Below are 27,243 nucleotides of genomic sequence, written 5' to 3' on the forward strand. Positions count from 1 at the left end.
AACACACAGGCAAGTGTGGAAGTATAGCATTTCTCAGATTACTCTAACGGCCAATGACAGCTTTGAAAACTTGCCCACCCAGAAGTACCATAAGGAAGGGTCAGGAGAGGTTTCAACCATGATCTGCAAGAAAGAGTAAACACAAAATGTCTCAAGCTGGAAATCTGGGCTCTGCACAGTTGGTCCCAAGTGAAATGGCCTGACTTGCCTTTCTAAGGAGAAAGACTAAGTACGTTTGAGAGAAAAAAGACTCAAGTACAGCCTGAGATGTTCGGCTTAATGGGGATCTCATCTCAGTGTACTTGGCCTATGTGCCCTGGGGACACAGTCTCTGTGTTATAATTCTGGGGCAAACCAGATTTGATTTGCAGCATGAGTGGCAGGTTAACAGCAGCTTTCCCAGTATTGCTAGTGTGGGAAATACTGAGGTAGGATGTATTGCAGCTCTGGAGAGCCAAGCCAGTGCATCTGCTGGGTAACTGCTTCCCTGATGTCCTAGCACAAGAATGGGAGAACATCTGAGTCACCACGAGTGCTGTGTTTTGGTCAGGCCATTCCGCAGGGTAGCCTTTGGGGGCACAAAGAGCCAGGCTCTGGCTGGCCTCAACAGGTCTGCTGCATGTGAGATTCAGTACCACCTACCCCAAAAGTCATGCCGCGGAGACCACCAACACTACTTCAGTATCAGACCTCATCCCACCACATCCCAACTGCCTCTTCAAGCAGGCCACAACACAGGTGGCTCCTCCACTTCCCGGGCTGGCAAGAGGTCTCTAAGTTTAAGCCAGCCTGAGGGAGCAACGCAAAAAGAAGCCTACGGATAAGGTTCTCCCAAGTTTCTCCCTTGTACCATGCTAGCTGAGCCCTTTTTATGCATTCCCAGAGGACTCTCCAAGGACAGGACAAGTCCTATCAAGTCAAGTGAAGGAATTTAGCTCTGTGGACTTTGACATAGACTCAAAGCACAATTTAGATCGGAGGTCTATGGACCTCTGGAGGTCTCTGGTCCCATCCCACTCAAAGTAGAGCCAACACCAAAATTACATTAAGTTTCTCAGGTACATTGTGGGTGCCTTTGAGAGCACGGTGCATTCATAGAATCATAGAATCATTAAGGTTGGAAAAGACCTTTAAAATCATCAAGTCGAACCGTTAACCCAGCACTGCCAAGCCCACCACTAACCCTGTCCCTAAGCACCCTATTCTGAACCCTATGATGTACCTTGCTCTTGTTTACACATTTACAAAGTTGATGTTTTTTATTTTCTCTAATTCCTTTTTCCTATTTTAAAACATGTATTTTAAAGGAAGAAATATATGAAGAACATTAAATGTGAAGAGCAACTCAATATATCTGTCAACATTCAAAAACTAAGGATGTGCACCCATTTTATAAATGTAAACACTACTTTTTGTGTGGTATTTTACATCCTTTGTGATCTAAAGTTTAATTTCAATATGCAATTTTTACTGTGGCTACCTTAGTTTTCCCAGGACATAAAAGAACATCTGGAAAAGAGTAAAGGCAGTCATGGATTTTTTTAAGTAGGTCTTCAATACTGTCAGAGATTTCATACATATCCTTGGAAAATCAACATGAGGTAGATGCAGAGGCTGATTTGATGTGCCTGTCGGGAAATGAGGAGCATGTAGCGTGAAGGTAAGCACTGTGCAGGCATATGCTGACATTTTATCGCCACTACTTCAGGCTGCATCTCTTGTGGGCTGATAGTCTGTTGTGACATTCTGGTCAAACATCCCTCTTGATTTTAAGCTCCAAGAGGACCGTATGATGATGTAGTCTGACACAGAGTTTCACTTACTGGTACCTGCCTGCAGCACAATAATTTCTGCTTGAACTGGATCTAGAGAAAGAGGCGCTGGCATGGCATGGCAGCGCATCTGCCAGCTCTCAAAGTTTAGCCCTCCTGGCTAAATGCTGATTTCTCATCCCCAGCCGCTGGATCTTGCCAATCAATCCTCTGCTCACTAGGTTAGTACAACTAAGGTGTAACAAATCCTCCAAACTCTTGTTCCACCTGCAGCCTCAAAACAGACTGGTCCAGCCTCTCTGAAAGTTTATGAATTCACAATCGGCTTCCAGGCCAGGACAATATCTTAACCTCTGTGTACAGATTTCATAACTCAGAATTTGTTCTGCATTTAGCTGAAAATTTGTCTCAGTCAGTAACAATGACTCTGTACCGAGAACCTGACTATATGTATAGCTTCAGGTTTTTAAATTCATACCCAGGCACTTGGCAGGATGGAAACGAGCTTGAGGGCAGGGGGAGAGCGGAGGCGGCAGCCACCATGAGCGCAGGGAGGGCTGTCAGCTGGAGGCGATCCACCGGAGATGTTGAGTTGTGTGTGTGGGAAGAGCTCAGAAATAGTACTCCCTTAAAAATCCTGGGATTTTAAAGCAGACTTCTGGGGCCTCGCTCCCGGTTTGGCTGCAGCAGTCCCGGCAGAGCCACCTCCAGGGTGTTGGCCCTCGAGGAGTGGTGAGACGCGGGGGCAGGGCGCGGGCCGCGGCGGGCCCCGCTGAGGGGTCTGCCCGTTCCCCGGGCCCATCCTCGCAAGGCGCCGGTCAAGAAAGCGGCAACGTCTTGCCGGGGCTTCCCCGGCCCTGAGCAAGCCCGGGTAGCTGCTGCGGGCCGGCGGCCGCGCTCCCGCTCGGCACCGTTTTCCCGGCTCGGAGGGACACGGGCCCGGGCCCGGTGGAGGCGGCGGCGGCGGGCGGGCGGCGGGCGGTTCCCGGGAGGACGCAGGAGCCCGTTGCCCGGCAACAGCGGGGCACCGAGGGGCGGCGCGGCGGCGCGGCGCGGCGTAATGACGCCATCAGGGCGCGCCGCGCTGGGAGAGGGAAGGGAGGGGGAGGCGGGGTGTGCGGGCCGGGACCTCTCCCCGCGGCGGTGAGTGCGGGCGGGCTGCGCCGGGCGGGCCGTGCCAGCGGGGAGCGGGGCCGGGGCCGGGGCCGGGGCCGGGGCGGCCTGTGCCCGGCGGCGCGGGGCGGGGGGCAGAGGGAGAGGCAGGGAACAGAAGAGGGAGGGGCGGCGCGGCGGGCGGGCGGACGCCCCCTGGCGGCGCGGCGGGCGGGCCGTGACATGTGGCCGTGCTGGCTGTGCCCGCAGGTGCCGGGCGCCATGGCCCCCCCCAAGGACATCATGACCAACTCGCACGCCAAGTCCATCCTCAACGCCATGAACGCCCTGCGGAAGAGCAACACGCTCTGCGACGTCACCCTCCGCGTGGAGCACAAGGACTTCCCGGCCCACCGCATCGTCCTGGCCGCCTGCAGCGACTATTTCTGCGCCATGTTCACCAGCGAGGTCGGTGTGGCCGGGGGCGCGGGCAGCCTCCAGGCCCGGCCGCTCCGCGGGGGGGAGGCAGGGCCGCCTCAGGGCCGGGCTGTGCCGCGGCGGGGCCTGCATCTCCGCCTGGTGGCCCTCGGTCCCTCTGCATCCCTGCCTGGTGGCCCTGGGCTCCCCCCGTGGTGGCCCTCGGTCCCTCTGCATCCCTGCCTGGTGGCCCTGGGCCCCCCCCCCCCCGTGGTGGCCCTCGGTCCCTCTGCATCCCTGCCTGGTGGCCCTGGCCCCCCCCCCCCGTGGTGGCCCTCGGTCCCTCTGCATCCCTGCCTGGTGGCCCTGGGCCCCCCCCCCCCCCCGTGGTGGCCCTCGGTCCCTCTGCATCCCTGCCTGGTGGCCCTGGGCTCCCCCCGTGGTGGCCCTCTGTCCTTCTGTATCCCTGCCTGGTGGCCCTGGGCTCCCCCCGTGGTGGCCCTCTGTCCTTCTGTATCCCTGTCTGGTGGCCCTGGGCTCCCCCCGTGGTGGCCCTCGGTCCCTCTGGGTCCCTGCCTGGTGGCCCTGGGGCCCCTGGCGGTGATTCTCAGTCTCCTCATGGTGGCCCCAGCACCCTTCATCACAGCGTGGTGGGGACCAGAGGCTGGGACTGGCACCGTGGTCCTGGATCATGGTCTGCTGTGTGACCAGCCTGTGCACCACGGAGCTGCCGGGCTGAGCAGGCAAGCTGGAAGGCTCTGATACATGTATTGATTTTTCTGGTGGTGCTTTATGGTCTTCATGCTTCTGGGCATGTTTACTGGTGAGGGTACCAGCCCTCGTGCAAGGCTGGGAGAGCCGTGGTGTGTGCCCTAGACTGGGTGGTGCGTTAAGGCAGCCTTTGAGAACTGAAATGGAGGGTGTTTAGCTCGGGTCCTGGTCTCTGCTTCGCACTGGCTGATCAGCTGGTGTGTGTAGGGTTGTGCTGCCACTGTTGCCAAGAGGATATGACCGCGGGGGGTGAGACTATGAGCCCAAGTTGCTGTGCTTGTCAAATCTCGCTTGTGAGGTCTTTGCGCTCAGTACTTACTGTATCGACACACACGCTACCTGCATGCTCTTTCTCTGAGTCACTGAAAGGTGATATTTGAGCTAAAGCCGGCATTTTTTTGTGTTATTCAATAGGAGATGCTTTGCCTGGCTTCGTCTTTTGTAAGTTTGAATCCATCTTTGTGGCTTTTTCACACAGAAGATGTTTTCCTTATCCTAGTAACTTTCCCATTAGCAGTGAGGAAAAAAAACCTCCTAAGTAGCTCAAACGTCCTAAAGACCTCCCTGCTAGCCTAGTGGTCCTTGCAGGAGAGAATGTTTTTCTTCTTTGTTTTATCCAGCAATGAACAGTGTTGGCAGAGCTCTCTGTGTGTGTACTTCTTTCAGGGCTGTGCTGGGTGAGCAGGTGTCTTAGTTTTTATGGGCCTGTGCAAATCAACCAAAGAAAGACTGTGTACATGGACAGGCCACATATCAATATATTTTCTGTCCATGTCTTCATGAAATTTGTAAGTTTTTCAGGTTTGTGCTCTTTCTTTGCATAAAGGAAATGTAATTTTAAAAAAAAAATACACAAAGCAAATGCAGTTCCTGGAGGCTGAAGTCCTCTGTTTACCAGTACCTTCAAGGTGCACAGCAGTATAGCAGGCAGCCACTGCTTCTTTGTGTTCGCCTCCATGTTCCTGTCAATGCTTGTGACTTCCTGGACTTTACCTAGGCCGCCTCAGAGATCCCATCACTCTGTGCTACAGAACGTTCTTTGTGGCTGCTAACAGAGGCTGAGGATTGGTATACTTCGGTTCTAAGCTGAGATCATGTCACCTTCCTTCTTTATGCCTCATTTTAACTGTAACATTGTAGTGACCTTAATTCATAGATGTAATTCTTCCTAGAAAAATAAGTGCGTCCAGTGCCCAGTGGGCATGATTCCTCGATCTCTCACGCTCACAAATTGCCGCTGCTTTAAGGGTTTTACTACTTTTGCTTAGATTGTATTTCTTCCAATTTTGCTTTTTCATATGGAAACCCCAAAATGACAAACCTGCCAAGTGGCGTGCACAATTACCAAGTGTTTGTGGGAGAGTGTTCTCTGCAGGAAATGACAGCTTGGTAAGTCTCAAAGCAGACCCGCTTCCGATGCGTGCCAATGACAAGTATGTTGGTGAGTGTTATGGGATGGCAGTTGGTCACTCTCCAGACACTTGTGGGTACAGAGTGTTTTGGCCATGGCTGTAACTTGAGGGAACTTGGAATGCTGTACTGCATAATGGACTAAGAGTCTCTGCAAGAGCTTTCTTTGCCTCGTCATTTGCCTCCTGTGAATTTGGGGACTGCTTGGCTAGCTGTAATGTGTGGCTTTTTTCAGACTTGGGCTGCTCAAGGCTTTGTTCAGAACTGATCTCTGGGTTGTGCCCACTGTGATGCACAGATGTAACACTGTGAATGGACAGTGTAGCACTGAGGCTGTCATCAGAGACTTTCGTCATAAAGAAATGTGTTTGCCAATCGATATATCTCTAGTTTCCATCCTTTGCTCACTTCCAACTTAACCATTTACTTTAAAAAGTTCTCAATCTTATTTAGTATTAGTTTCTTCCCATTTTCCAGAATCAGGAGAAACCACTGATCACCACTTGAACCCCTGGCTTTTGACACTTTTCTCTGCCCCTATGTTAAGTAGTGTGGGAAAACTGAAACGCCCATCAGTTTTACTGACAGTGTTCTTCCTTGTAGTGAAAATTGAAGAGCAGTTTTAGCAAATGCTCCCTTGGATCCCAGTTATGCACTGACATTTCTGTCTGTTCGGACAAGTTAGCATAACTTGGGATGTGTTAAGAGCTGACTGTTGGCTCCATCTCAGAAGGAAACTAGTCTGTCTTCTTTTGGAGGAGGGTTCTGGAAATTGAAGGGGTTCTTCCCCTAGAAGGTGGAGCAATATTTTTCTTACTATAAAAATAAACAACTTCTGTTTCCAGGTTCTTACATGGTCATCTTCACTGTACTGTGAATGCCTTCCAGAATGCAGCGAGCCACACATTAGCACTGTCCTGCCAGCATCTCTTTTCCCGTATAGGTGAGGAGAAATCGGAGGGGTTTGTTAGAATATACTTTTGTGTATCTGCATTAGTGAAGGCAAAACCAAGATATGGCCTTGGATAAGAACGTGGTTCCAAAATTCTAAGTCCATTCTCCTGCAGAGTGAGTTGCATGATATACGGATAGAATGGGAGGCAGCAACATTATGTTCCGCAACAGCCCTGCAGCCCCTGCCTTAAGGCTTTCAGCAGCTTAGGCGTCCTGGGGTAAAACTCATGACAACTTCCAAGTGACTCCCCTTAATTATGGGAATGTGTTTTCCTCGATGCTTCAGTTATTTCTGGGTCTGTAGTGCTGCATACTTTTTATAACATGTTAGAAATGGGCTTGTGTTAGGGAGTATCAATCCCTTACTGCTTTACTTCTGCTGGTTAGCAGAATTCTGATACTAAACAATAAAGGGGGAAACTAATCTGAAATTCTGACAGCAGAGATGTCTTGTACCACTAAATGCCTGCGAAAGGAAAGCTGCTTGTACTGTGTTTTGATTAGCATTGTATGACCATAATTTTGCATTGCTTCTGAGTGCAAATATGTGGATGTATTGATAAAAGAGGGACTCTCTGCCCCCACAGCACTAAGCACTGTGTACAGTTCTCTTAACACTGCATAGGCAGCCTGGAGCTACAGCTCCGAGTCTTCACGGGGTGTTCAGACTCAAATTGTCTTCATTCTGATCTCCTTCTTTAAAGGATGATGCAGAATAGCTTGGGATCCTAGCATCATGTACATTATGTGAAGTTACTTGAAATATTTTCTTCCTTCCAAGCAGTCTTAGCACACAAGTAAACTGCGAGCCAAATAACAACCAAGTAGCGGAGTGCAGCAGAAGTACGAGGGAAGCAGGAGGTAATAGCCTCTATCATATTAGTGTTGTCCCCGTGGTTTGTGTTTTAGTCAACAGTATAAAGAGAGTATGGGCATGGCTGATTATTGAATATTAACTGTGGGGACAAGAGCTTCTTTACCAGCACCAGGCTGATCTGTGAAGAACAGGTGTCTACAACTTCAACCTGACACAGCCTAATACATTACCAGGAGGTGTGGTGCCCTTGTAGTCTCCTGTCAGTAGATGTCTGTAACTTTGTATCCTCTTTCTTCTGATGTGCATGGTCTACATCTCAGTTTGCTTGTTGGAATGGTATGAACTTGTCTGGTCAGTTTAGACCCTTGGTGACATCTGTGTGCTTCATCTGTTGTACCAAATAGCTTAGTCTTGTTTTAGGAATGTTTTGTGTAGACCAAGTTAAGGACTCATTTTACTTTCTAAATGCCATGCATTGCCTGACATACAGCAGGTCAGATGAGGTAATTTGCTGTTCCTTTCTGACTCTGGATGCTATAAAGTTTGTTCAGTGTGTCAACAGACTTGAAAGGCCTCTTCCCTCAAATTACTTTTGAGTATCACCATTGCCTCCTGTGTTTCTCTTCTCTGCTGTGAAGTGTATCTCTCTGCATCATGGAAATGGCTCAGTCTTAGCAGACACATTTCTTCCCTTCTGCTACTGTGTCATGGAATGCCTCTGCAGAAATACCCTTGACTGCTCTTACTTTTTCTACTTCTTTATTACCTCCTTTTTCCCCGGCTGTGGCAGATTCTAAGCCAAGTGATCATGCTTTGATCATGCTTTCTGTTCGCAGAGTATCTGCTCAATCTGTAATGAACTATAGACTCCTTGGCAAGAAAAGTCGTGGGCTTTCATCTGAATCATGCTTGCACTGATACTGACTACTTTTTCAAAAGTAATGGGGAAAAAAGGTTGGGTTTGCAGCATGGAAACATCCTTCTGTTGAGGTCCATTCATGCTGACAGGCTTGCAGTTATGTGCAGGGTTTGATTAGTGAGTCCACCTGCTAGCCCATTGTTCATGAATCATTAGATGCTGTGCCAGCAGCTTCATGACGGATGCATTGAACCACAAAGCTGATGCTTTGTGAAATAGAATCTCAGTTTTATACCTATAGAAGTGCAAATTTGGTGGATTCCCAGAATTTATTATTCCCGAAGATTGACTGTTGAGAGGGCAGCGTTCCTTCAAAAAAATAGTAAATCCGAAGTGATGCATCGTAGAGGTGATAAAATAGTCAGGGGACAAAGTCAAGATTGTGTAAGTACCATTACTGTATCTACTATCATTTTACTTTCAAGTGTTTAAGCTAAACCTATATTTTACCTTTAACTCTGAACTTATGGCCTATAAATTGTCATGCTTTTTAGGAACCTTGACCATAAGCTTGAAGGATGGATCAGGAACTGAAGAGTTAGGAAAGATTTCTGTTTGGTTTGGTTTTAAAGTGGAGTGATGAGGTGAGGACTCCATGTAAACTGCAGCATGTCAAACACATCCAGCCCAGGGGAGATCCCTCCCTGGGCTGTGTCTTGTAGTAAAGCTTGGAGTTACTGCATGGAGAGGAGAGTTTAGTTGTCTTGCACAAATGACACATGTAATTTCTGCTGTATCTAATTTCAGCTTGCTCATTTTACAGTGCAGTTTAACTGTCCTCCTGATCCGTAATGAACTTCATCTCTTTTACTTGCCCTGTAAGTGAATTCTTTAGGGAAGTTCCCTCCTTCCCCTTGTTCTTTCAGTTCTTGTTCTCACAACGAAAGAAAGGACAAATCTCTGTTGAAACCTCTCTGACTGATCACATTTTTAAAAACCACTGAGTGTTGTGGGCTTTTTGATCACATTACTGAAAAATAAACCTTTGTCTCCCTTCTAATTTACAGCTGTCAGAGAAAGATAAACCCTATGTAGATATCCAGGGACTGACAGCCTCCACCATGGAAATCCTGCTAGACTTTGTATATACAGAAACTGTTCACGTGACAGTAGAAAATGTCCAAGAATTGCTCCCAGCGGCATGTCTGCTTCAGCTGAAAGGTAATTGCCAAGTATCAGCACAAATTGAGAAATTGATGCTGTTTAGAGATTTGGTTTGTCTGACCTTCTGTAAATGGAAGACAGATTGTGGGAGGCGTGATATTTATAAGCTTATGTCAAACTTCTGTTGTCTTGTGCGCTGTGGTCTCCTTGGTAGAGGAACTGGTTTAAGTGGAAAAAAAGATGATAAAACAGGTTATTGTTCCATGCTTTGGGCTACTGTATTTCTGCATGAGAATTCCCAAGAGGATTTGTGGGCTGTATAGTGCACAAATGTTACAGCTCCATCAACTTACTATAATAAGCAAATCCTAGATGCCATTTGACCTGCCATCATAGTATGTCTGGGTCATTAACAGACTGGTTGATGTCATTGCACATGCACCTATGGAGCTATCCCAGGCAATTATCCCAAATCCCAGGCAGCTTATAAAAAAGACATTGGAGAAAACCTAGAACTCTGGTAGCCATATCCACTAGCATATACATTTTTTGTTTATAATCCATGCAGCTGTGTACAACTCACATGTGAGTCCCTTCCTAGTATAAGATTTATTTAATTTTTGTGTTCAAATAGAATAGCCAGAGATCAAAAGAGCCCATACACATGGTCTACTGCTTAGTGTTTTTTACATCCCTCCAAAGAAATGTTTGCATGTGTGTTTCTGTAGTATTTTTGAGCTTGTTATTTGAGTTGGATTTCCATTGTTGTTTAGAACTTTCTTTTCTGAAGCCCGTTCCAAAGCAGTGGATTGATAGTAAGCATGCAGTGCTCATTCACCCCTCCAATTTTCCGCAGGTGTGAAACAAGCTTGCTGTGAGTTTCTAGAAAGCCAGCTGGATCCATCAAATTGTTTGGGCATTCGGGATTTTGCTGAGACACACAATTGTGTTGATCTAATGCAAGCTGCAGAGGTCTTCAGCCAGAAACATTTTCCAGAGGTGGTTCAGCATGAAGAGTTTATCCTCTTAAATCAAGAAGAGGTTGAAAAGCTCATCAAGTGTGATGAAATTCAGGTAAAACCTGAAAAGTACCATTACTGTGCAAAACATTGAAGTAAAACATTGAAACCAGTCAGTAATTAGTCTGTACTTCTAGGGTGGATTTTTCACACAATTCCTGAATTTTAATTTGATTTCCAAGAAGCTGCTTCTAATTTTTCAGCCGTGTCATCTGAAATTGATCAGTAACATGTAGTTTCTGTGTAAGAATTTGCTATCACTGAAGTGTTTCCTACGAGACATTCACAGTTACCTCTGCAGGGTTCTTGTTCCCTTGTCCCCTCCTTTCCCTGGAGGAGCTTTCAGAGGTTACAAAGACAAGTTGTCTCAATGCCTACATTTCAGAAATACCCCCAAGACTTTAACTTCTATTTGTAGACCGTTGCATGCTTTCAGCAGCACAAGGAATGTGTGTGTCATCGCAGGCATTTGGGTGTCCTCCACTTTTACTAAGCAGCAGAATGCATGATGGTGCAGGGTAGCGTGACCCTTCAGGGAGTTACATACATATTTAGCTCCCTTAAGGTTGGTTTCTGGAGGATTTACTGTTTGGCTGGAACCTGTGGGGTACTTTCTTTCCAAATTCTTTATGAAAAAGTTAAACATTCCTTGGTAATGGGGAGGGGACTTGACTTATTTTTTTTTTAATTGAGATGGACTGTGTCGAGAGTTAATGTTTGCTTCACTTCTAAAAGAAGTGATCGAAGCAATCACTATTCACAGTTCACAACAACATGAACTCTTCGAAGCAAAGCAATGTAAGTGATATCTTTGGTGAGACTCCTGAAAAGCCAATACAGGGTTAGCCAGAGGGGAATTCTTGAGGTATGTTGAAAGCCTGCCTTGAAAGTGACCTTCAGGCAAGGTGACATCCTCTTGTTAACAGGCCTGCTTGGGAAAGCAGCAGGATTGCAGTGAAGGACCCTGGCACAGGCCGAGGTAACGGCTGAGCGTGTTTGGTGTTTAACAAGCTGCAGCTGTAACACTGTGAGGGTTTGAGCTTATGTGGGTTGTGGTGAGTACTGACACAACGCTTCTGGACAGTGAGGAGGAAATAGTGAGGTACTGGAGAATGACCCAGCCAAACTAATCAGATGACCCGCACAGGCGAAGTAAAATTCCTTGTGGATTGCAAGGACCTTGCAGGCACACGGTGAGGTGTGCATTCGTTGTGTGCCAGTTCAGAGGTGATGTGCTGAGGGGGCACCCTCAGAAAATCCCCTGGCCCTTCGAGACCTACAACGGCAGGTGCTCCCTGTGGCACTGCTTAGTGTTACTCATTGCTTATCAGAAAACAGAAATGATTTCGTGAACAACAAAACTGTTAAATGTATCAGAGGACAGTCAGTTTGAGAGGGAATAAAATGATACAGGACTATTGCATTTAAGAAGGCGGTGGGAAAAATTGGAAACAAGTACTCTGTTCTTGTGAGCTCTGATTGTCCTTTCCCTGTAATTCAAATAGAAAGAGGCCTTTTCAAATTACGCTGTAACAAATATAAATCAATGGTTTGGAACAATTGCCTTATGTAATTAACCTCTGTGGCTCCCTGCTTCAGAATATTCTGCAATGGACAGCTTCAAACTGAATTTCAAAGTGGACCAGTCATATATTGGTGGGAAGGTTCAATCCTGTTATTACAGTATCTCCTTTTATCTTCCTATTTAATAACAGTTAACAGACCTCATGATAATAAATTAATGTCTGATTTACTTTTACATTGGATAATCTGAAGACGTGCAAAAAGAAAACCAAGCCTAAATAATATGTTATAGAGCTTTTTACAATTCTTTCACTTTTGACAGTCATAGATGTCCAAAGCACCTGAGGTTCTCTAAAAGTAGCAAATTTAGGCAGTTTAGTCAGTGTAATCTCAAAGTGGTGTGAGCACCAGCATATGTTGGTTCTAAATGGAGAGAGAAATAAACCAGTCACAAAATAAAATAAACAGTAGAAGGCAGGGTTCTCCACCCTGAAATCCAGTAGTTTATTGTTTCTTAAATGTGGTTTGAAATAAAAAAAAACCCAAAACCTAAATGTACCTGGTATGGCTTGGGTGTTAAAGGGGCAGTGCATGGGCACAGGGCTGCAGGGGGGTCGGCGAGATTCTGCTCCATTAAAAGGAAATGTGGTTCTGATCATCTTTATGATGGTACTTTGCATTTTGCAGGACCATAACTCCTGCTCTGCTGAGAAGTCGGGGGAGCCACCTGTCACTGCGCTGTCCCAACAGAATGGTGGCTCCCAGCTTCTGGCTCTGCTGCCTACCATAAAGCTCTCTGTTCTGGTACTCATACTGCCACTTATTGATCTCAGCTGCAAGGAAAAAAACAAATGCAGTTTTAAGGAAAAGAAAATGAGGAAATTTCATAGTGCCTGTAAATACAGCTCATGGAAATTTCCATAATAGCCTCTTACTTGAAATGTCCTGCTTTTTTGCTAGCTGTGAAGCAGTGTCAACAGCCTGGAAGTAGTCTGTTCCACAGCAGTAACTGAAATACTGCCCTGCAGTCTGATCCGTGTGTGCCTCCTCTTTCCAGGTGGACTCTGAAGAGCCAGTTTTTGAGGCAGTTATAAACTGGGTGAAGCACTCAAAGAAAGAACGGGAAGCATCGCTGCCAGAGCTGCTGCAGTATGTGCGCATGCCGCTTCTCACCCCCCGCTACATCACAGATGTCATCGACACTGAGGTATCGGCATCCAGGCTTAGTGGGAGCCAGTACTGGTGTGTGATTGCTGTGTTCCCCGGTTAGACTCCCGCTGCCCTAATGAAACAAGTTTAAAGCTGCTTTCTCTGCTGATGCTTTTTGATGCTGGCTCTGTGGAGCTGTTCCTGTTCAGCTGGAGTGCCCACTGTTTCACTCTGTGCCAGCCGTTACAGCGTCCTGCTTCTCAGCTGGGAGGGCGCCCCATCCCAAGCAGTCAGTTGTCTCCTCTGGTATATGTAGCAACTTTCTGTTGTCATCTGTTACTAATTTCTAAGAAGCGCTTTTTGCCTTTGATTCACAAGGACTAGCAGGTCTCCTTCTCCAGGCTGAAGGTTGCTGGCGTGCGATCCTGGGGAGGACACGGCTCCTCAGAAATTGTTTTAGGTGCAGATGGGGAGCATGTACCTTTGAATGAGGACAGCAGCTGTGCAGGTCCAGGGCCAGCACGCAGCTAAGAGCCATACCCAATACTGCATCTTTGTGTGGCTGGGGTGTTGCAGGGGCAAACCAAAATGTGGATAGTAAGAGATAGTTAAACTTGGAGTGGAAGTTTAATTCCAATCAGGAAGTGATGCTGACCCGGTGCCAGGTTTGGCAGGAAGGATCAGAGAAGTTCAAACCAGCATTGTGGTTTGATGTGAGGTAGCTAGTGGTTGCTAGCCCTTGTCACCTGATGGGTGCTGGGTGTTGAATGACAGACTTCTCTGCGTAGAGAAATGCCTGATTTAGCAACATTTATCTCTAATCCCGTGTAAGTTAGCAGACAGCACAAAGTTGGGGGGCGGGGGGAGCGTTGATGTGGGGGAGGGCAGGAGGCTCTGCAGAGGGATCTGGGCAGGCCGGGCCGATGGGCCAAGGCCAGTTGTAGGAGGTTCAACACGGCTCAGTGCCGGGTCCGGCACCTGGGTCACACCAGCCCCACACAGCGCTGCGGGCTGGGGGCAGGGGGCTGGGAACTGCCCGGAGGGAAAGGGCCTGGGGGGCTGGCTGACGGCAAACTGAACGTGAGCCCCCCGTGTGCCCAGGTGGCCAAGGAGCCCAACAGCATCCTGGCTTGTGGCACAACAGTGTGGCCAGCAGGACCAGGGCAGTGACCGTCCCCCTGCACTCGGCACCGGCGCAGCCGCACCCCCAACCCCGGGTTCAGTTTCGGCCCCTCACTCAGGAGGGACAGTGAGGGGCTGGAGCGTGTCCAGAGCCGGGCAGCGGGGCTGGGGCAGGGGCTGGGGCACAAGCGCTCTGAGGAGCGGCTGGGGGAACTGGGGGGGTTCAGCCTGGAGAGGAGGCGGCTCGGGGGGGCCCTCATGGCTCCCTACAGCTGCCGGCCGGGAGGCTGTAGCGAGGTGGGTATCCATCTCTTCTCCCAAGGAACAAGTGATAGGACGAGAGGAAACGGCCTCAAGTTGCACCAGGGGAGGTTTAGGTTGGACATGAGGAAAAACATCTTCACCGAAAGGGTGGTCAGGCACTGGAGCAGGCTGCCCCGGCCGGGGGTGGAATCACCACCCCTGGAGGTGCTCAGAAGACATGTAGATGTGGTGCTCAGGGACATGGTTTAGTGGTGGCCTTGGCAGTGCTGGGTTAATGGTTGGGCTTGATCTTAAAGGTCCTTTCCAACCTAAATCATTCCATGATTCTAATGTGGTATAGCTGCCTTTTATGGATGTTCTTAAATACGAGCAACTAACAGGCAGTTAAGCTGTGCCAGAGCCAAAATGTGTTTAGTCAGATTGTTATGGTCCGCTTTAAAGTGAAGTTAAAGCTAATGCAGAAGGGACTAGTACCGAAACAATTAGATCTGTTCCAAAACTTGCCTAAGATAGTGTATAAAGGGCCTCAGCTTTCTTATTGCACAGGCAGGCCTCTCCAGTCTGGAAGTGACACACACTGATGGGACATCATCATCTTGGGGCAGCATGGAGAGTAGAGTGTTGGCCCTGTGTGGCGTCATGTGCTCTGAACCTGGCCTTCTTGCACAAGTACCAAAAACTTGTAAAAATAAATCTTAACTTACTGCAGCAGCATATAGCAGTGAACAGCTAAAGGGAACTGAACGCTGGATGTTCAGGGGAGGTTGGTGCAGGCGCTCAGCCAGGGAGGGGAACTGCACAGCGTTCTGCAAGGAGGAGATGAGACTGTCCTTGGGCTGCAGTGCCCCCCGCTTCTATTAAAGAGGACCTCGTTGCTCCGGTTCTCTCTTCCCCTGTGTACAGGGATCAAGCTAACAGGTCCAGCTAAACTGCTTCATTGTGCTGTGCACCTTGTTTCTTTCTTCTTTAATGGCAGGTGTATGCTGAAAGTTGAACATATAGGTCAGATCCAGCCAAACTGATCTCAAGTGTATTTTTACTGCCAGTCCCCCTTCTCATACTTCAGCTGGCGTAAATGTAACAGAATTGGCTTTTCCTTAGTTTTCCAATATAGTTGTTTTCGTTATGGAACCTGCAGTGCCAGACTTTGTGTGAGAGTTGAGCCACATCATCTCAGCTGCAGTCCAGTCTTAAGTTGTCTCCACATTTCCTTGCATGCAAGTATTTGCACCGTGACTCTGCTAGCAACAGCCTGCACACAAGTCATTTTTATGCTGTCTGAGCTGATGAGAGTTGGCTTTAGGACAGTTCTCCTGAGGGATCTTAAAATACATTGCATGTACCAGTGACTCATGTTTTTCCTCAGCCTTTTATACGATGCAGTCTGCAGTGCAGAGACCTCGTAGATGAAGCTAAGAAATTTCATCTTCGGCCTGAGCTCCGGAGTCAGATGCAAGGACCCAGGACTAGAGCACGTCTAGGTGAGCAGCGAAGGGCAGGACACTAAGGCGGTCTGGGGCGTTGGCAGGTACTGTATTACACACCGTGCCCGGTGCCTTGTGCTTGTACTGAAGTGCTGCACAGCAGAACTTGTCAATCCACAGGCCCCAGTGGTACAGAAAGGGGACTGGAGCAAAGGACAGAGGTATGGGTTTTTTCAAAGCAGAATTGTTTAGTGGCAGCGTGGGGGCTCGTTGGTTGCCTTTAATCCCAGGACTCTGCTGTAACCATAAAACCAGTTTCCTTACTTGTTCGTACCTCCAGATATGTTTGTCTCAGCGTGCACCTGTCCAAGATTTGTGGGAAGAGTTTCTTCCTGTCTAAAAAGGCAGGTATCAGTGTCGGAAACAAAAAGAGCTGTGAGGTGGAGGACGGTTCAGCAAAGAGGGGAGGGCACAAGCAGGGAGGTGGAGAGGTCCCCCTTTCCTTTCAGAGGTACTTCCCCACCCCTCCCCAAGTCTTGTTAAGGCAAATAAATGGTGATTTGTTCCTCTGTTTCAGTAAATCCTACCAAACACAGTCTGAATTGTTGGGAAAACGCTTGGCTTAGGGGTGTAAGCACTTGAGAGCAACATAAACAGTAGGAATGGCCTACAGGAGAAGGAAAAGTGTTTTACTGGCTTCTTCATGACTGTAGCTAATCCTCACCAGATGCCCCTTTTCTTACCTTCAGACTCGCTCTCTCTGCCATGCCTTTATCCCGGGTGTACTCACAGGGCACTGCCATCGGTGCCAGCATTGACTTCTCTTGCTGCCAGCGCACCTCCCTGCGTGTTCTCCAGTGCTGCTGCTTGTGTAATGGAGAGGGACCCTGGCAAACCCTGTGTGGCCAGTTCCTGTTATTAACACTGTTTTAAGGGGCAGAAAGCAGTTTAACTACTAAAAGAGGAGGGCAGATCAGGTTTGCTGGAGCATAAACTTTTTTGGCCTGCAGGGAATGTTCTGATGTGGGCGTAGTCCAGGCACGTCTCTGTTTTTGTGGGAACATCCTACACAGGTTTCAATGACATGCAGTTCAGCTCAGCCTGTCATTTCAGAAAGACATTTCATTTTGTTCTTAGTTGGAATGCTTCACCTGATAAAGGAGATACCACAAAACCGTTTTATTGTTTAATTGTACAGGTAAAAGCTAAGCACCTTATTGGTAAGGTTCATCTTCTGGATTCAGCCCTGCCTTTTTTAATTGTTTCAATACCATCTGCTGGCAGCAATGCTCTTATCCTGTGTCACTTATAAACTGTGATCAAGTGGTGTATTAATTTTCTATGGGATAAACTGAAACAATTGCACTTTCAGCTGTTATACCGGACTGGAGACTTTCCAAGTTGTTGTTGGAGCTGCTTTGTGATTCCTTTCCAGTTATTTTTTTATATTATTGTTCTTCATCTGAGGTTGCAGCTGTTTTGCCTTGTGACAGACAGGGTCTTGTTAAATCTTTATTGCTTGGTGTTCAGTCCTCTGATGAAAAGCTGGATGGTTCTAAACTAATGAAACTCTGTTACAGAAGGGCCCAAGGAATCCGGAAGATGCTCATCTATTTTTAAAACTCTGATAGAGGCCTGCCTTCAAGGCAGTCGTTACAAGGGTGATTCAGACTCTCCATATCACAGGTGTTATTTAACAGTCACAAAGAAAATAAGAAAAATTCAGGGACCGTCTCGGAGAAAAGAAAGTAGACGGAAGGCAGCTTTTGAAATAAAATACATGAGACTTGAGACAATTCCTGGGAGAATACTTCATAAATTTTTCAGGTTTCAGTCAGCCTGACTTGCTTCTCTGTGAAGTGGGGAACAAAGGTGCCATCTGGTCTGGATGTCACTTGCAGACAAGGGTAGAAGGCCTTGTTTTGGGAGGAGGCTGCAGGGAAGCAGATATTTTCCTTCTGCTTTCATGGGGTGGTCGGAGGTTTGGGAGAAAATCGTGGAAAGAATAAAAAAGAAGATATAAATGAGCCAAGTTCAGCACCTAACTTGGTCAGCTTGTCCTCTCAAAGCGCCTCTGATATAGAGTATTAACAGCCCTTCAGCAGATGGCTGCTAACACCTGAGTCAGTCTTATTGCCACGTGTCCTGGAAGAGTTCCTCTCTCGTCTTCCCCGCTGAGGACAGCGGGACTCCAAGTGCCTGTAGCCCGGCTAGGGGCCTGCTTCAGCGGAGTGGTGAAAACAGGGGTTTAGAGGCAGCTCATTGCACTGGGGAAGGCTCAGTGTTCCTTCAGGTGGTTCCCTTGAAGTGACCCCTTGGTTGTGAAGGGTTTGACTTGACTTTGCTCTCCCTCTTTGCTCTAGGAGCTAACGAAGTGCTGCTTGTGATCGGCGGCTTTGGCAGCCAGCAGTCACCTATTGATGTTGTGGAGAAATATGACCCGAAGACTCAGGAGTGGAGTTTCTTGCCAGTAAGGGACCATTTTTGACCACCATTGGGTTGAACAGGCTGTGATCAAACGCTGATCCTGTAGCATCAGCTCTATAACATTCCTCTTCAGGCTGTCCTTTGTGTTCTGCTTAGAATTTCTGACAGAAATTCTTAGGGCTGCTAGGGCTTACGTAGTGAATGCCGAAACAGCTTCACATTTTCAGATCTGCTAAGTAAGCTTTGTATAAGAGGTAGCTGTCATATTTCTAATCAGATGAGCCTACAGAGACCCACATCTCTGTTGTGGGAGTGAGAGCTATCATATTTCCTATTGAAGGGGTGTTAAGCTTTAAGGTTAGTGATGATAACTGAAATGTCAATAGGAATAGTATAATCAGTTTTGCTTTCAGGCAAGCTGCATGATCTCTGTGGATTCATTGTTTCTGAGCATAATGGGACATAGTATGGAAGAGAGAATTCCTGAACCGAGGACTATTTCTACCCAAATTTAGAATCACCTTCATCTGTGTGAAATGGTGGAGAACTGCCTCTTCTTCAGTATCACTAATCGCAAAAGACCAGTATCCCCTGGTGTCCCAAAATTCTGTTCTTTTTTTGGAGGCTAAAAGCTTCAGGTATTTTAATAAAATATTCTAAGTCTCCACATTTTTCCATTAACAGTCTCTGCAGGGAGCCAGTGGAGGGCACACAGACCTCCAAGGTGCATCAAAGATTCAGTAGCAGCATAAGATAAATGACATTTAATGCAAAATGGTTTAAGTGCAAAGAGATCCGGCTGCGAGAAGAGAGTATGGCAGAGACTGAATACAGGCAGGGGAAGGCAGATGCAGTTGTTAAGGCTGTATCCTTTAAATCCCCAGTGCTGTTTGCCTCTGTGGTAGTGGGCTGTTTTCCAAAAGAGCAGCAAAAAAGGATGGAAGAACAGCAATTGGTCTCCGAGCATCAGTGTTATATCCTCTCGTGACATTTTTGTTCCTTTTACTGTATTAGAGCATCACCCGTAAGAGGCGCTACGTTGCTACGGTGTCCCTGCACGATCGGATCTATGTGATTGGGGGGTACGACGGCCGCTCTCGTCTCAGCTCGGTGGAGTGCTTGGATTATACATCAGATGAGGATGGCATCTGGTACTCTGTGGCTCCGATGAATGTACGGCGAGGCCTGGCAGGAGCCACAACCCTTGGAGGTATGTGCTGGTCACCGTACCGACAGGGCGGTGTAGCCTGTTCAGTTCTCGCCCTGAAATGCCCTGAGCTGGTATGTGCAGCGTGGGATGGCTCTGAGGGAGGAGGTGAGTCTGAAATTCTGCCTTCCCATCGTTTGGATGTAGAAATGGAAAGCTTGCCCACATACCCTGAGAGGAGCTCTGCCTCCGCTTCATTTTTACAGCATGTGTCTGTGCATTGAGGGGAAAGGAGCTATGAGGGGTTATGGAGTGGGAAGCTCTTGGGATGGTGACAGTGTTGCGTATTACTGAGCGCAGGACACGGAGTACAGCAGCAACCATCCAACACTGGGGAGAGGCTGAAGCTGGAGCATGTGCAGTGAAGGATTCTTAAGACTTTGAGGAGGGGCTGACGTGCTGTTAGCGATAAGCAGGTTTTGGGTATGGCAGTGTTTCAGCAGGTTCTGCACCATGAAATAAGTAACTGGGGTGTGCATGTTCTCTTTCATCCATCAGCAAGAAGCAGATTTAAGGGCCACATGGGTTTTATGCTTGCTTTGTTTGTTGGGTCTGTGAGCAGGCTAATGCAGTGAGCTAGGGTGAGGAGGCTGGGTTTGTCTTGGCTCCGAAGTGCCAAGATCTGCAGTTGTTCCTGTATTTTGCAGTCCATGTTGTGGCTTTGCTCCATCTGTGAGGGGCTTCTTGCTCTGTGTGCACGCCTGATGCTTGACTCTGAGTCCAACCTCTGTCTAACATTGCAGACATGATCTATGTTTCTGGTGGGTTTGATGGAAGCAGACGTCACACCAGTATGGAGCGATATGACCCAAACATCGATCAGTGGAGTATGCTGGGAGATATGCAGACAGCGCGGGAAGGAGCAGGACTTGTTGTAGCTAACGGAGTTATCTACTGCCTCGGTAGGTACCCTTAGGACCTCTAGGTATTCCGCAAATCCTTTTTACAGAAATGACAGTGCAGATGCTGGCTGTGGGGAGCACCAATTATGTCATGTCTGGGTTAGAAGGTTTAACTTCACTGCAGTGGGCACTGCACAGCTCTGTCGGCGAACGCAGCCTGCTCTCACCGTTACCATCGCAATGGCTTAGACTAGAGCTGCCACATAACTACAGTAAGTGCTGTCCGAAGCAAACTGGGCACAATCAGCCTACGGGGACGAGCAGCGCCAGCTGAGGTTCGTGTGGACTGGGCAGTGGCTAAAATGCTCTAGAGGTGAAGCAGATAGCCACAGGACAGAGGATGCATCTGCTCCACACAAAGCAATGTTGGTTATAGTGCTCAAAATATGTATCCCTAGCCGTATGTTTTCTAGTCCTCTGTGTAGCACTTGTTTCATTTTCAGAGACCCACACCAGCTGTAAATACAGTGAGAGCGCTGGAGGACAAATCACTCTGAAGATTTCAGAACGCTTGTTCTGTAGATACACCCCCTGGGCCCCAGAAAAGGCAGGCCCAGCATTGGACCCACATCTGTTGCAGCCCTGTTCCTGGGGAGTCACAGATACTGGACACTGGTTTATGGGTTCCACTTCCCTCTCCCAAATTCTTCTTCCTCACGCTGTCCCCCCAGGCCGATGTCAGCACGCTGCTCCTTTGCTGAAGTTGCACAATGAGATGTCTTGGTATCCTCTTGTGAAACAGCTCTTTGAGGCATCCTAGCCTACACTGTGTAGCCTCCTAGTGTCAGCTGGCGCTTGCAGCACACATAGCCTGAGCCACCGCCAGGTCTGGAGGCTGTACGTCTGCTTTGGGAGGGCAGCATCAACGTGGGCACCGGCACGCTCGGCGGCAGCTGTGGGCAGTGTGGTGCTAACCTGGCTCTGCTGGGTTGGAGGGGTGTTGTTCTCTCTCAGCTCGGCCCGGAGCGGTGCGGGGGCAGAGCTCGTTCCGGGCTGGCTCTGGGCTGGCATTGCAAGCTGCAGGGATCCTCTTTGTTCTGCCGGCCCCGGCGTGCTGTGAGTTGCGCTGATGGCAGCACGATGTTGTGCTAAGGATGAACCAGGCGTGTTATTACTCTCCACACAGAAAACGTTTTCCAGAAGTCAGACCCATGGTTTGCTCCTGTATTTTGTTTCAGGTGGCTATGATGGGCTGAACATACTAAATTCTGTAGAGAGGTACGATCCCCACACTGGACACTGGACAAATGTCACCCCAATGGCCACTAAGCGCTCAGGTAAGAGCCCACAGCGCCTTGAGGTCAAAACATTTTGTGCTGCGCAGAGGAAGCAGTCACTGCTGGCTTGTTCTGCTGTCCTGGAGGATGTTGACTGGCCCCAGCAGGTGATTTGGCTTTGAGAAGGGATGATTTTAGGGCATGCTGACTTAACTCCCCAGATGAAAGATTAATTTTCACGTGCCTGATGTCTCCATCCCATGCTAAGATGCACATAGAGGAATGTGCGTTTGGGTTTATAGGTTACAGGGAGGAAGTCCTGTGTGACTTCCATAATGAGGAACAGCGCACGGCTTGGAGAAGAGCTGGCGAGGCACAAAGTACAGACTGTAGTGCAAGATAATGGGGCAGTTTAAGTCGGTGCTTGTCAGCTGCACAGGACTTGGCAAGGGCAGGAGTGCCCTGGCAGGCTGCTCCTTCATCTTGCTCTGCTTTGTGAAACGCTGGGCCTCAGCTCCTGGGGCAGCAGCAATGCAGGGAGCAGCACTGCCAGGGCAGCGTCACACTGCAACAATATTACGTTAACAGCTTGCAACACAGCGCAGTCACACGTTAATTATCCCCCGCCAACTCTATCTTTCCTGCTTGGTGTTCTCGCTGAGCTTTAAGTTCGGCGGCTGTATCTAGGAGAAAATTATAGTTTGAATCCTACTTTTGGAATAACTTTCTGTCTCTACTTTCCTTCATTCCTCCAAGGAGTTCCTGTGGGGCTCACGCAGCTCCTCTGTGCTCAAAGTGCTGGCCCTCTGCTGTTGCACTGTGCCTCGGGCCAGCTGCCCTGGGCCTCCACAGCCATGCCAGTGAGCAGCCGTGGCCTTGCTCAGCCGCATGCGGATGGGCAGGATGCTCAGTGCCTCTGCAGCTTTGTGATTCTCGATGGAGTAGTTGAGCTGTGCTTACCGGCCCTCTTTCAAAACCCTTTTGAAGTCCCTTTTTCTCTAGCTCTTTCGGTAAATGTCCTTTACAGTTAGCCTAGGCAGCGTTGTTTCTCTGTGTTCTCTGCTAGAGCGTTCTTGTTCAGGGACAAGCGCTGGTTACTCAAAAGTGGTCTCTGTTCTAAAAACATTGAAGCTTTCTTGTGCCTGCAGTGGTGTTCACCAAAACCCCAAGTTGTAAACGTTTACTCTTCTGACAGGGCTGTTCCTGTTAAGTGTGGGTTGGAAAGTATTTCCCATAAGCCGAGAATGGATTTGATTTAGAAGTTGGTTGCTTTCCACATCCGAGAAGACCCCACATTCAAACACGTGATAAAATCTGCGGGTTTTCCTACGTCAGAACCAACATGCAAGACCTACCCACAGATCTCTAGAAAGCTTAAGGATGAGACTGGTTTCCCCAAGGGATCTGTTGCGTGCACCACAGAAGGTGGCTTCAAGCAAGACCAAAAGCAAAGGGTTCAAGGGAAAAAGCCTTTTATAAAAAGTGTTTCCCGGGTCCATGCTAGCTTCCCACAAGACTTGGAGGCTTCTGGTAGCAGTGCTTAAGCCCACAGAGCAGGCTCTTCAGTGCCACAAGTGAGCAGCAACATGGTGAGGCTCTTGACCCCGGCACTGGCTCAGCCAGGTTCCTTCCTCGGTGCTGGGACCTGGAGCACCAAGATCTGGAACGGGGGTGCGCCCCAGAACAGGTTTAGCCCCCGGTTTTTGTGCTGCTGCTCTGTGGCACTAACACCCCAAACTACTGTTAGCTTAGACACTAGTTGCCCTTGCAGCTTCCACCCTGGTATCAGTTCCAGCCCATTCGTCCTGGTGACCTTGGACCCTGTCGGACTTCTTTTTCCCCAAGGCTTTGACGCACTTTCTAGAGCTGTCTGCATGCGGGTATTTGAATTCAAAGACCAGGACTAACAGTAGTCTTGCCTTCCTTCACAGAGATTGTCTTCTCCTTGTTTCTCTTCATCTCTTAGGACAGATTCTGGAGGTAGGCCACCCCTCGGAAACCTCGGCCATATGGCACTGCTAGATCCCACTCCCCTGATGAGGCCTCGGTCTGATCGCTCTTCTCGGCCAAAGTCTTCCTCACTGAGGCTATCGGAGAGCCCACTGCGGCAGCCTGGCTGCTCCCCGCTGCCCTGGTGCCGTCACCAAAGGCAGGCGGTGGAAGCGAGGTTGCATTTAGTGGAACAGAAAGTCTCTTGTACCCTGTTGGCAGAAAAAACAGATCTGCCCAAGAGCTGCAGGGTGGCTGGCTCGTTTCCTTCAAGACAGCCGTCGGTGCAATAGTTATGTGTTGATGGTAACGGCCTGGCAGGGTTTATGCTGCTCTCGCGATGCGGCTTGCAACAGCAGCAGCTGTTGGCCAGGGCACCTAAGGCCACTAAGTGCTTGTTGTCTGAGCTGCATTCCTTGGTGCTCTACCTGATGGGAGCTGCAGATGAGGAAACAGAGGCTTGCAGAGGTTTATTTCCTGCTGTTGTCATAAATTCCCAGTTGGGCCAGCTGTATTATTGATGGCTTTTGCTGTGAGAACAGCTGTTCAGACAGATGCTTATGCCATTTACACCTCTGTGACTGTGTAGTAGACACCAGTTTTCATTTCCCTGCCTGCCAGAGGAGCAGTGCCAAAGAAATCCCTCCTCCAGCTTCGCATGGAGCAGTGTCATTCTCCTTGCCACAGCCAAGGGCTGGGTGACACCAGGGGGCCAGAAACGCCAGAGAAACCGGTCCCTGTGCTGGCAGAGTCCCAGCCAGACACCCGCCAGCAGAGCGAGCCTGGTGCTGGTCTGTTCAGGGGGTTGGGGTGTCTTTCAGCCACGGTCAGTATCTCATATTGCTAGTGCTGCCCTGGCTGCAGCCTTGCTCGGTCCCCCTTATGCCAGAGATTCAGCAGCATTTGGTAAGAGGAAGAGGTTTTCATGTATTGTATTGGAGGCAACAACAAGGGAAGACACCGGGTTATGACAGCTCTTCTGTGGGACACACAGGCATAAGAAAGTGTCCTTCAAAGCAGGAGGAACAGACCTAGTTCAGCCTTGTAACAGCGAGCCCCAGGCCAGGTGCTGACGGTGTCACTCGTGGGTGTAGCTGTGCTGCCTTCTCTCTCTCCAGGGGCTGGAGTGGCTCTGCTGAATGACCATATTTATGTAGTTGGCGGGTTTGATGGGACGGCACATCTCTCCTCCGTGGAAGCCTATAATATTCGCACTGATTCTTGGACAACTGTGACAAGCATGACAACCCCCCGCTGCTACGTGGGGGCCACCGTGCTGCGGGGAAGGCTGTACGCAATCGCTGGGTAAGCGGCTGCCCTGGGCTCGAGAGGGAGATGCTCTGCATGTCTGTCTGCTGGAACAAGGGAGTTGAGGTGGCCCAGCCTGCTGCCCCATTTCAGCTGGCCTCTCCTCACGTTTGTATTTCAAGCGTTATGAGAGGAGGCAGCCCACTGAGTCACCGCCCAGCCTGAATAGGCAGCGTGATGGTCCAGGGCCAAGACAGGCAGGAGAGCGGCAGCAGACAGCAAAAGGGAGCCTTAATGCAGTGGTTTCATTTCAGGCCGTTCCCACAGTACTTGGCTGCCCAGCCTCCCAGGAAGGGCTCTGAACACCTCGACCGTTTCCTTCAGCAGCATCCCTCACCTGTAACTTTCTGTCCTTGCAGATACGATGGCAACTCGCTGCTGAGCAGCATTGAGTGCTATGATCCCATCATTGACAACTGGGAAGTGGTAACCTCCCTGGGGATGCAGCGCTGTGACGCTGGAGTCTGCGTCCTTCGGGAGAAGTGATCTGGAGGGAACTTACAAGGAAGAACATCCTAAAAAGTCTCGGCTGGAGGAAGAGTCCCAAGTGGTTTGCAGTGACTGTTCTTGAGAGTTGCGGATGCTGTGGAAATAGGCACCAGAACAGCAGCTTTCTGTGCTGCTTTTGACTAGAGCATGTGCATAAACGTGTTATCTCGGCAGTCATTTGAAATCAGGGGCTCTGAAGATGGAGGAAGTGGTGAAGTAGGTCAGGGGAAGCTGCGTTCTCTGCTGTTCCTGTGGCTAAGTCTATCGGCAGAGCAGAGATGCCCCCAGCCTTGGTGTCAGCCAGCCTGGTGAACGCTTCCGAAGACATGTACATACAACTGGATGGTCTCTTCAGCCACTGCAGGACCACACAGGTCCTCTGGTTGCTCTCGGCCGCGTGGATGTGTGAAGGTGAATCCAGCTGCTCTTATGTTCCAGCTTCAAATCATCTTGTACATACTGAATGTTTAAACATGCTCCTCAAGCACCCAGCAGTGCAGAGCCAAACTGGGTGAGCATGTGTACGGGGGTCCTGCGCTGCAGCTGCAGGTTCCTCACGGGTCTGCACGCAAAAGAAGTTGCAGGTGAAAGCTGTCAACTACTGAGCCCCAAAAGCCTGAGGCTGCGGGGGGTAGAGGGCAGGGGGAAAAGCTCATCGCCTGGTGTGGAAGCAGGTCTGCAGCGTTTGTGCTCTGATAAGGGGCTCAGCAAGGTTTATCACATCATATTTCCCTCAAAAAAAAAAAAAAGCTTGACAGACCCAGCTGCAAAGTGCTGCATTGTCTGGCAGCAGGAGCCTTGCGATATTGCGGCAGTGCCTTTGCTCCCACCCCTGTGGGGAGGTCACCATGCAGGGGCTGAGGCCCTGGGAGCAGGGGCACAATTGCTACTGTCACATAGATCTTGCTGGTGAGCGACTGGGCTTCGTCCCTGGACACACCTCTGTCCAGCACGCCCACGTCAGCCTTTCAGTCAAGTTCATTGTGTTGATTTTCCTTTTATCTAGGATTTGTCTGCTTCCAGGGCTGTTTTGGAGTGACAACCGGGATTCTGTTCTGCCCTTTGTTCTCAGCTGTTTTTCCCCTGCCTTGTAATTCCACATCCTCTGACACTAGCTATCCTTCACCTGCCCCACGAGCCCCAAGTGAGAGCTTCATCACTGGCTCACTGGAGCGCTCTCTCCTCAGCATGTCTTCTGCCTCGCTGCGTGTCTGGGAGCGCGGGCTCTCCAGCAGCGTCAGCTTGGCCCCCGCAGTGCCTGGGCTCTGTGTAGTGCTGCTCGTTGAGCTTCCTGCTGACTCCTTGCTTGGGGGACAGGGTGGGATCAGGGACGTGCTAGCATGACTTAATTATGCACTTTTGGCCAATGCTCTGACCTTCTGCGTTTGTTTCTATCACACAAGTGTTCTGTGGTTTTGTTTCCTATGTTTATTTTTTAATGAAAATGTAAAGAATAAAGTATTTCCTGAGCCAGTGGGATTTTACCTTCTGTTCTTTACCTTCAGGACATTTGTCCGAGTACTGTGTGGAGGGTACGTGCAAACCCCGTGCAGCTGCCTTCAGCGGTGCCTGTCCCCTGCGGCTGCACTGTGTAGCAAAAAACTGCTCCATCTGTTGAGAGCCACAGCACAAAAATTTCCCACGCCCAGAGGACCTGCTAAGGGGGCAAATTTGTTGCAAGATCCAATCCAGAAGAGCATGAAAGGCAGCAGAGATGAGGAAAAGACTGTGGTAATAGTCGACAGTGGTAGTTGGTTGACAGTGACAACTGGTCAACAGCAAACTGAACGTGAGCCCCCCGTGTGCCCAGGTGGCCAAGGAGCCCAACAGCATCCTGGCTTGTGGCACAACAGTGTGGCCAGCAGGACCAGGGCAGTGACCGTCCCCCTGCACTCGGCACCGGCGCAGCCGCACCCCCAACCCCGGGTTCAGTTTCGGCCCCTCAC

At 49.3% G+C, this 27,243-nt stretch overlaps 1 protein-coding gene across 6 annotated transcripts; it reads left to right on the forward strand.

Annotated features, from left to right (window-relative positions):
* The first annotated feature begins 2,849 nt into the window (after positions 1-2,849).
* On the forward strand, positions 2,850-26,776 carry KLHL12 (kelch like family member 12). Of its 6 annotated transcripts, none has more exons than XM_055819741.1 (12): positions 2,850-2,915; positions 3,135-3,332; positions 9,160-9,313; positions 10,113-10,330; positions 12,857-13,006; positions 15,701-15,815; positions 18,122-18,228; positions 19,200-19,395; positions 20,136-20,294; positions 21,473-21,571; positions 24,619-24,805; positions 25,168-26,776. In XM_055819741.1, exons 2-12 carry the CDS (start codon positions 3,147-3,149, stop codon positions 25,292-25,294), a joined length of 1,698 nt encoding a protein of 565 aa, XP_055675716.1. In that variant the 5' UTR covers positions 2,850-2,915; positions 3,135-3,146; the 3' UTR covers positions 25,295-26,776. The 6 variants fall into 6 exon arrangements, with proteins under 6 accessions (XP_055675716.1, XP_055675714.1, XP_055675712.1 ...); XM_055819739.1 differs by having other exon boundaries at positions 2,855-2,915; positions 24,595-24,805; XM_055819737.1 differs by lacking the exon at positions 2,850-2,915 and having other exon boundaries at positions 3,079-3,332; positions 24,595-24,805.
* The last annotated feature ends 467 nt before the right edge of the window (positions 26,777-27,243 follow it).

This window comes from Falco peregrinus, chromosome 16 (assembly GCF_023634155.1).
Source record: "Falco peregrinus isolate bFalPer1 chromosome 16, bFalPer1.pri, whole genome shotgun sequence".
In the NCBI taxonomy this organism is placed as follows: domain Eukaryota; kingdom Metazoa; phylum Chordata; class Aves; order Falconiformes; family Falconidae; genus Falco; species Falco peregrinus.